This window comes from Sinocyclocheilus anshuiensis, unplaced genomic scaffold, assembly GCF_001515605.1.
Source record: "Sinocyclocheilus anshuiensis isolate Anshui unplaced genomic scaffold, SAMN03320099.WGS_v1.1 scaffold308, whole genome shotgun sequence".
In the NCBI taxonomy this organism is placed as follows: domain Eukaryota; kingdom Metazoa; phylum Chordata; class Actinopteri; order Cypriniformes; family Cyprinidae; genus Sinocyclocheilus; species Sinocyclocheilus anshuiensis.
In genome coordinates, this window is record NW_015558619.1 from 1374656 (window position 1) to 1385363 (window position 10708).

The 10708-nt window shown below is 34.7% G+C and overlaps 1 protein-coding gene across 1 annotated transcript; it reads left to right on the forward strand.

Annotated features, from left to right (window-relative positions):
* The first annotated feature begins 5818 nt into the window (after window positions 1-5818).
* Window positions 5819-7314, forward strand: LOC107680479 (40S ribosomal protein S23-like). Its single transcript, XM_016476363.1, has 4 exons — window positions 5819-5910; window positions 6643-6802; window positions 6890-7010; window positions 7118-7314. The coding sequence occupies exons 1-4, from the start codon at window positions 5907-5909 to the stop codon at window positions 7262-7264; spliced, it is 432 nt and encodes a 143-aa protein (XP_016331849.1). The 5' UTR covers window positions 5819-5906; the 3' UTR covers window positions 7265-7314.
* Window positions 7315-10708: the final 3394 nt, after the last annotated feature.

The following is a 10708-nucleotide window of genomic DNA, read 5'->3' on the forward strand; positions in this document are numbered from 1 at the left end:
CAGAATGAGAGTCCAAACAGCTGATAAAAACATCACAATAATCCACAAGTAATCCACACCACTCCAGTCCATCGGTTCACATCTGGAGAAGCCAAAAGCTGTGTGTTTGTGTTGATTAAATCAATCATTAAGACATTTTTAACTTCAAACTGTTGCTGTTGGCCAAAGTACGAGTTCATAATATTGCTTTCCCTGATAAAAAATCATCTAGTCTGAATCAGGAGAGAAGTATGCTCAAGTCAAGCACCGTTTACAAGCCAAAACAGCTCTAAACAAGTATATGTGTGGATTTTGATGTGAGAGACAACAGGAGATTATTGAGATTACAGCAGTGTTATTATGGATTATGGACTCATATTTTAGCCGGTAGAGACAGTTTAAAGTTAAACACATCTTAATGATGGATTTGACAGCTTTTCACTTCATAAAACATTCATTGATGGACTGGAGTGGTGTGGATTATTGTGATGTTTTTATCAGCTGTTTAGACTCTCATTCTGACGGCACCCATTCACTGCAGAGCATCCATTGCTGAGACAGTGATGCAATGCAACATTTCTCCAAACCTGATGAAGAAACAAACTCATCTAGATCTTGGATGGCCTGAGAGTGAGGACTTTTTTTTTTTTTTTAGCAAATTTTCAGTTTTGGGGGAAATGTTCCTTTAAGATCTCTTCAGAATAACAGGTGAGGTTCCCTGGGTCTTTTTCTCAGAAACATCTGAGAAGCAGGAAACATCTCAATTAACACTTTTTTAATCTTATTGCTGTCTAGGAGAAACGATTGAGATCTGATGTGTGATTTTCTGCTGCATGTTCTTGTGATTTCTTCAACAGTAAGACGGATTACTGAAAGATGAACAGTTTAACCATTTAATCACCGAGTAATGCTGCTGAAATGGGCTTAACCTGGTTCTCAGACCTGATTACGGGTCAGTCTGACACGGCGCTGGCACATAATGTCGGTCAGGGATCAAAGAAAGAGGTGAGGATGTCTTCGGTTAGCGAGGATGAAAGAGAAGAGATTCTGACTCATATATAAATATATAACACAAATAAACAAATGTTTTCTTTAGCGTGAGCCACAGCTCTACAAAACCTGTTTGGATCGATTAACTGTGCACATGAATAATCTATGTTGCATGTGAAGAATTAATAGTGCGTTCGGAGTCAAGCATCAGTCACTATACTAGCACTTCACCGTGTAACTCGTCCTGCAGCATTCCTGCTGCTTTAACACCTTAGCAACTGCAGCAACCACTCACGTTTTCCTCAGATAATGCAGAAATGCAGTTCTTTTTAAATTCATACCAGTGTTGTTATTGTGAACTAAAAGTATTAAAATCATTTTTATCAACTGAAATAAAGATGACATAAAATTAAATATAAATCTTTAATGAAAAACTAACATAAAAAACTTGTAAAAAATATTGAAATGTTGTAACTGAAATAAGTTTATGTACTAAAATGATAAAAACTGAAGTTAAAAATTAAAGCTAAACTAATAGACATGAAAAACCACATAAAATGTATAAACTTTAGCTCGTTCAAAATTTTTATAAAAACTATAATAGTATATAAATAAAACTAAAATAACACTGATTCATAATGATTATATATTTGCTATATACATTTATATACACAATATATTTTACTGTTATATCATTGTTATTTGAGTTATTTTGTTATTTTTATTATTGTTGATGAAATACTGAATAAATACTTGAATAAATTATTTGTAAACATTTTTCATTTTCAGTTTTATTTAGTTATGTTTTTATTTTAGTAAATTTGCTGTGTGTTTTTGTCATTTTTATTAGTTACTGTTTTTTAATATGTCTATATAGTTTTGATTCATTTTATTTCAGTTTTTGTTATTTTAGTACATTAAAACATTTAATTTAACTAAATGAAAATGAAAAATGTTAAATGTTAATGTTAAAACTAAATGAAATAAAAAATTTCATACTTATAATAATACTTTATTTCAAGTAACAATGTTTGTTATGGTTTTAATAATTAATTTTTATTTTGTATATATCATATAATCTTTAAATATAAAAAATTGCTACTAAAAATGACAAAAATGCACAACAAAACAACTAAAACTTGAACTAAAATTTAAATAAAAATGGAAAATATAAAAATAAAAACTGATTCAAAATATTAATAAAACTAGTACACAATGCTACTAAAATAAGGATGTTTTTTTTGCAAGCAACCATGTCAAAGTTATCATCAGCATGCCACAAATGTCGTAAACACACTTGCATTTCAGGAATATATTTTCACTACAACTTTTCAATACTAAAAGCATGTGTTTGTTGTTGTTGTGCATCGTCACGCCAGTCTAAGATCATTTATCAGCTCAGCGCAGCAGATGGAGTGACCTGTGAGTGCGGATCTGCCCTTGTCCACGCAGGAGGTGCTGTTTGTTTACCTGCCCTGCAAACAACAGCAGACCTGTGACGTTTCTTCTGATTTTCTCATAAACTGCATCAGTAATTCACTCTCTCGGATGGCTGCGTCAAATGAACAGAAGCCCACGAGGGAGATGTGGGAGGGTTTGTGTTCTGGTATTGTTGCATAACTATATTTAGCGAAACAGAGAGTCTGCATCAAGCGAACTTGACCTGCACGGCACCATCCAAAACAACAACCTGAGCGAATAAAGCACAGCTAGATAGAGAAGGAAAGCCTGAAGGAAACACAAATCCCTCCTTCTGTCTGCTTCAGCAGTGGTTTATCCTTTCAACGCTGCACCTGAACATGACAGTCGGCACATTTATATAATCAATGAAATCTGCTGACCGCTTCAAAACGCATGTAGCATATTTCAGTCGGGACGCTCAGATTAGAGTGTCTTTAAAGTTCTGTCGGCATCTAGATGCTTCACCAAATCAAATCTGTTAATACACAGCTAAAGCCCAGTCTGGCCTACATGTAGTAAAACTCCATCTGTGCAAGTGGAGAAACGCTACACGCTTTCAGCTCCTAGAAGCAATGTGCTGCCAATTAGATCTGTGTTTTTAATACGAGCTGCGGAGAAACTCGACATATGTGGCCATTAAAAATGCCTACTGCTTAGACAACAACAAGAAGAGTTGCATTCACTGTAAAGAAGTTAAAATAAAACAATTATTGGAGGATGTTTTACAAGAAAATACTATCTCAGTTTTTCTTCTTCAAAATGTCATGTTATTTGCTCTTTATTTGCAAATTCATTTGGCAATTTCTATTTCTACACCATTTTTTGTGTAATTTAGCGGAGCGCATTTGTAATTTTGCTGAATTATTTATGTGTTTATTTCCTTATTCTTTCAGTATTTTTTGTTCTATGCATAAGCGTGTCAAGAACTTAAATAGATACCCAGGTTTTCTATAAAATAAAATAATGCAAACAATTGCATTTTTTGTTGGTTAATATTTTGTGTTTATTTACTTATTCCTTCTGCATTTTTACAACACATATGTGTGTCAAATTAAATATATATTTAAATAGATAAAACAGATTAAATAGATATTTCAAATTAATTTTCTGGAAAAAGATAAACAAAACAGCATTTTTTTGCTGGTTTCTTTTCTGTGTTTATTTACTTATTCTTTCAGCATGTTTACAACGTGTCAAATTAAACATATATTGAGGTTTTCTGAAAAAAAACAAACAAACAAATAAAATTATGAAAAATGCCAATCTGCCATCTTGCTGAAACATTGCAAAAAATTGCATGCTCAAAAAAGTTTTTAAATGATTAATTGTAAATTTAAATAATATAAAATTTTTTCTACATTTCCTTTTTTACACACTCAGCTTCTGTAACTGCATTTATTATGAGTATAATGTGCATGTTGTGTGTACTTTAGTGTATTCTGTATGGTCTTTTGCATATTGTCTATTATAAATTCTGATGATCTGCAGCTGTCTTCAAAAGATCTGCCCCTGTGGATTTATAAAATGCTAATAAAATCTACTGGCCTCTCTATAAACAAGTCAAAATCAACAAACTCATTCACACAAAAAGTTATCCATTCATTAGTGCATCAAAAGATCAATTATTAATAATAAACACGCATCATATTATATAATAAATAAATGATTCATAATGCGATCCTGCAGTTTGATGGTTTTATGTGACGCTCAGCCCAACAATAAATGGTACATGAATCACAATTACATATTAAAATTCTTATTTCATTCATATCGTCTCAGCCTGAAGCTGAAACAGATGCTCCACATTCCTTCAGTGATGCTGATCATACCTGCTCTCATCTTGTCCAACACACATCTCTGCCTCCAGTTTTAGTAGCAAATATGGATTTGCCTGTAAACTGATGCCGATGGATTTTCTCTTGTGTTTCACTGCAAGAGCCCTTCACTTGGGTCTCAATGCAGACATGAAGGGTGGACAAAGGAGGCGAGCACTAGTTGTCTCTGCCACACCAGTTCATCATCGATTAATAAATGCATAGATACACAATATATTTTTCACCATTTGAATAAACGTGACGCCTAAAAGACCACGTCTCCGGCTTAATTCAAAATAATCCACTCACCTTCCTTCCACAAAGGCAGACAGCTGCTCATAAGACGAGGATATCTGCAGGAAAACAAAAGAAAATAACGCAAGAGACATTGGGCGCCACGTTGATGCCATGTATCCATCCAGATGAGTCTGACAGAGATGATGCTGAAGCTGCTGCTTCATAACCTGCCTTGATAACGGGGCGCAGCCTCAGCGATGATTGACAGGCGCGGCGGCCAATCAGCGTCCAGTGGGCGGGATAATCCGGCGACGCGGCCACGCCCCTTCACAGAGCGTGTGCTGCTGCCACAGTAATACACAAACCAGCACTGACCCATTCAACTCAACTAATTAGGCGCGTAATTAACCAACATAAGACAATGGTATTGATTGAGAACTGTGGCAGAAGGTCGAAACTGAAACAGAAATGCATAATACAATTCTGTATAGGCCTGTACTATTTCAGTATTGAACCCAAAGTGAAATGTATGTATTTATTTATTTACAATTCATAGATACACATTACCAATTATAACATATCTCACTATTAAATCCAATATATTTATTTATTTCGCATTCATAGATAGATAGTTGTTCCAAATAATAATACATTTCAGTATTAAACCCAAAGAGATAATGTATTTATTTACATATGTATGTATGTAGCCTATTTATTTATTTAGTTGTTTGTTTGTTTATTTATTTACAATTCATAGATTGATACATATTACCAATTAAAATATATTTCAGCATTAAATCCAAAGGGTATGTATGTATTTATTTCACATTCATAGACAGATAGTTGTTACAAATAATAATATATTTCAGTATTAAACCAAAAGTGAAAAGTTATTAATTAATTTATTTTAAATGTATGTATTTCTCATTTTAATTATGCACAAAGTCAATTTCCACTTATAAAGTAAACAGGAAAAAAATCTAGCACTAGTAAACAATATTAAAAGAAAAGTAATACCATAGTTTTTTGACACTTACGTTAAGGTTATTAAGGTCATTGCATTCTTTAAAATACTATGGAGTACCATATTGCTGCACGAATATTGTAATCATAAATGAATATGCTTTTTTTTTCAATCGCAATCAAGTAGAGATTTTAATACAATATTTTGACTTGGATGACGGTGAAATAAATCAGATTAAATATATTAAAGTGGTGTTTCTGCCATCCAAATAGAGATATTAAAAGGAAAAAAAAAAAAGCTGAAATTTAAATCCTTTCTTTAATCTCTGATATTCAATCAAATGAGCATTACTGATTTATGGACAGGCGCTCGTTTTGGTTACCCGCGGGGTCCTCAGAGCAGTCATTTGCGCCGAGTGTCACGTGATCGTTCTTTTCTGTCCGGACTCAGAACACGCGATCATGGGTACGTGCGAGTCGACAATAAAACTGCACAAAACGCTCTAATACTCGGTTCAACTACACTATTATCTTGATTTACATTTTGTTAAAAGTTTAATGTATCAGTTTTGACAAAGCGGAGCTAGCTATAAAGCGGGGTTTGTCGCTATTTTATGTTTAATAGAGGCATCGTGGAGTAGCCATGAGCTGCACATACAGTCAGAAACATTCAACACATGATCTTTTAACAATATTAAACAGCATTTTGATATGTTAATCAGATGCGCGTGTTGTATATTATAATTTAGCTGCTTTAAAATTGTTGCAGCATGTTGGATTTTTTTTAGGTTTGATGACTACGTCTAATGCTGTTTTGAACCTAGTGAACCCTCTACTAGAAGAATTATGGGTTTTTTAAATTTGTTTTAAACTTGATCAGAATCAGCAAGGCCTGTAATTTGATGATGGCTGTCAGAAGGAGTATCAAGATGCTCAAGTGATCAATTACATCTGTAGATTTAATATGGACCTTTTCGTTTTACTGAGTTTCCACTTCATAGTCAATTCTATTCCATTTTATACTAAATTTAATTTCTCTAGTTACTCTCCCAGCTCTGAAGTGTTTCCTTATAATTGCAAATTGTTAGGTGTTTCAAATGTAAAATGGTCCAAATGTGTGGGATGCTGGGTATTTGAAAAATATTTTTGAAAAAAAAAAAAAAAAATCTCATGCCTTTCTCTCTTTTTCCTCCTGCAGGCAAGTGTCGTGGACTGCGTACTGCTAGAAAACTGCGGAACCACCGCCGCGTACAGAAATGGCATGATAAACAGTACAAGAAGGCCCATTTGGGCACCGCTCTGAAGGCCAACCCCTTCGGTGGAGCTTCTCACGCCAAAGGCATTGTGCTTGAGAAAGTGTAAGAGGCCGTGTTTGTCAACGTAGTGATGAATAGATAGGTTAACTAAGGAATGAATGACTGACTTCCTGTTTGTCGTATCGACAGTGGCGTTGAAGCCAAGCAGCCCAACTCTGCCATCAGAAAGTGCGTCAGGGTCCAACTGATCAAGAACGGTAAGAAGATCACAGCTTTCGTCCCCAACGACGGCTGCTTGAACTTCATTGAGGTAAACTGGATTTACGCAAGTTAAACTATACACTTGATTTGCTGTATTTGAGTTTAAGAGGATATCTACAGAGTTGTCAGTGTGTGTGGTTTCTCTCTGGGTTACAGGAAAACGATGAGGTTCTGGTGGCGGGATTCGGTCGAAAGGGACACGCCGTGGGTGATATTCCCGGTGTTCGTTTCAAGGTGGTGAAGGTGGCCAACGTTTCTCTTCTGGCTCTGTACAAAGGCAAGAAGGAGAGACCCAGATCATAAACTGTTCTTGTTGAAATCACAATAAAAGGACTTTTTTTCAGTTCCATAAACTGTCCCTTGTGTTTCTTGGCAATGTTTTAAACTTTAGATGTTTCTGGTCCACTGTATGCGCACAAATCTGTAACCCGTTTTAAAGTTCTTGTCTTTACTCTGCTGTTAGAAACAGTGCTGTTTTCATACTGGATTAGGCTCGAGTAGTGTCTTTGTGTTCATGACAGTAAGCGTTTATGAACTTTATTTAAAGGGTTTATGGTTTATTGCTGAAGAGCGTTAGTAGTTTGCTGTTGAAGAAATGGTCTTAAAGGGTTAGTTCACCCAAAAATGAAAATTAGGCTGCGTTTTACTCACCCCAGAGCCATCCTAGGTGTATATGACTTTCTTCTTTCAGACGAATCCAGTTGGAGTTATATTAAAAATTGTCTTTGATCTTTCAAGCTGTTTAATGCCACTCAGCGGGTGTTGCATTGCTTCAGTCCAAAAGAAGTTAAATAAAAATCGCCCATCCATAAAAAAAAGTGTCTCACACGGCTCCGGGGGGTGAACAAAGGCCTTCTGTAGCGAATCGATGCGTTTTTGTAAGAAAAATATCCATATTCAAAACGTAATCACGTTAATGTAGCTTGCGCCAACAGTTGTACACAGAAGCAGTTCCAGGAGAATGACGTATGAGGTCAGCGTTGCACATGCGCCGGTGCGTCTCGTGAAAACCAACGTTTGTTAACAGGATCAAAGGAAGCAAAGTTTCCTTGCTTTAGCAAAGAAAAAAAAAAAATCATAAAAACAGCCTAATTTTCATTTTTGGGTGAACTAACCCTTTAAGTCATTAATATGTATATAAATTTAGTTTACAGGTGTATTTGTTGGTCTTAAGTTATAGCAAATTATTCATATGTATATACAGTTTATATCCATATGTTTTTCATTTAGTTTACAGGTCTAGGTGTTGGTCTCAAGTTGTTTATCATGTATATTAATTTAGTTTGCAGGTGTATTTGTTGGTTAAGTTATATTTCAGGTATCTTACATGGGTATATTTATACATGTGCATATGAAGTATTTTCATAATTTTCATTTAAATTACAGGTCTATGTGTTGGTCCTAAGGTTTGCATTTATATACAGTATGTTACATAGTATTATTATACAGTGTCGTCTGGATTTGATTTACAAGTATAGCAATTTTGTTGTTTGAGTTAAAGAGTTTGTGATTTTGTTGATCAGGGTCATATTGCATGTGATATCTAGATCTAAAAAGTCAGTTTAAATTGAATATAAATGTATGAAATTATGCTTAGTCTGCTAATAATGACTCACTGGACTGCAAAACAAAAAGTGCTTTTTCTCAAGCAGATGTGTTCAGATCTTACAGTGTATGGTCCTTGTTCACATTAGGTGTAGTTAATAGATGGATTAACCTGGAAAATGGAAATGGAAAAGTTATTATTTGGCATGTTATTCAAGTAATTATTTGGTCAAAAGCTGCCTGAACCTGGAAATTGAGAATCATATACTGGTTATCTGACAATTGTCTCTTGTGTGTTGGAGAAAAAAGTTAAAATTGCAATAATGGCCTCTTGAACCACTAAAAATAACACCTAGAATCTCTTAAGGCCTTTTTGTCCCCATGTGCAACTGGATGTGAAGTCAGATTGTTTCTTTTTGTCTAAATGTGAGGCCAACTGACCGTTTGGTTCCAAAATCCAGACGGCTCCTGGCCTCAAAATCACAGCCGGACCATCACTAGTTTCATAATAGATAAACCAAATGGGACTAAGGACATATTTGTGGTGTTTATTTCTGTGCATCTGCTCATTTGACGGCTCTGTTGGTACCCAGCAAAATGTTCACTGGTTTGTCTGATGTATTTGGTCAGGTTTCTTCCAGGAGAGGAGACACTACAGGTGTGGATTGGATCATGCAGAAACTCTATTAAAAGTTGGAGGGAAATGATGTGGAAGAGAAACGAGAAAGTGAAGTAAACACCTGATGTTTTAGATCTGCAGGATCATCTGAATGAGCTTGTGAAGTGAAAAGCTGCGTGTTTGTAAGAAGCAAAACCACTTTTAATGTCCAGCCATTGCTTCTGGTTAAAATAAAAGTCCATAATCCATAGTAACGCTTCCTCCAGTGAAAAAGTTGTTTTGTCTGAATCAGACCAATCCAAAACAGTTCTTAACACATACTTTGGTGGATTTTGATGTGGGAAATCAACAGGAGATGGACTTTTTCATTGGAAGAAGCATTATTACAGATTCTTATTTTAGCCGGAAGCACCTCAAAACACCTTAATGATGGATTTGTTTCTTACAAACACACAGCTTTTGGCTTCATAATACATTAACTGATGGACTGGAGTGGTGTGGATTACTTGTGATGTTTTTATCAGACTCTCATTCTGACGGCACCCATTCACTGCAGAGCATCCATTGCTGAGCAAGTGATGCAATGCTACATTTATCCAAATCTGATGAAGAAACAAACTCATCTACATCTTATGGCCTGAGGGTGAGTACATATTGTTTGTGGTTTCTAGGGTGTTGCAAAGCGGTTGTCAGGTGGAACTAATCATTTGTTGATGGTCCATTAAGCACTTTAGTGTCTTGGTCTGCTGTGAGTCGGATCTGTCTGGTGTCCAAGGGTGCAGAGGCACTATGACATGTCCCTAACAGTATCAGTCACTATACTAAATTGTCCCTAGCAATAATTTTAATCAAACAGTTAAATGTCTGTTGTCTGCCGTTATGCCCCACAAATGCCAAAATCAAACCTACGCCCTTGTTAGTGTGGACAGTACAGATGAGGTCACATTAGGCTCTGGTTTTACCCATCTGAGCAGTATTTCATCTTTTAAGCTCTATGATTTCAGAAGCAGCTGTTATTGTTTCTGGAACATTACACATCCAAGTGCACATGGGTGTAAAATGGGAACGGTGCGTGCAGATGCCTTCACTGCACCAATAATACTGATTTTCTGACTGACTGCATGTGCAACCCAACTAATTCAGCGCAATCTGATTTTAGTATCACTGAAATACTTTTATAGTTTTTGCTAATATTTTGGTTTTATTTAATATCTTCTGTTTTCACTTTTTAATGACTTTTTAATGACTTTTTATTCATTTTCATTTTTTTTTTACGTTTTAGTTATTTCAGTACTTACACGTTTTTATATTTCATTATTTATAAATAAATATAGTATATATAATTAATATAACTTAATATAATTAATATATTTTAATAATTTTTCATTAATATTTTGCTTTTATGTAATATCTGTTTTCACTTTAATTTTGTTGTGCAGTTTTGTCATTTTTACTAGTTTTTTACTGTATATAGTTTTTATTCAATTTTATTTGTTTGTTTTATTTAGTTTTAGCCATTTCAGTAAAAAAAGTTGTAATTTTTTTATGTAATTACAAATTTGATCATTTGTAAAAAAATATAT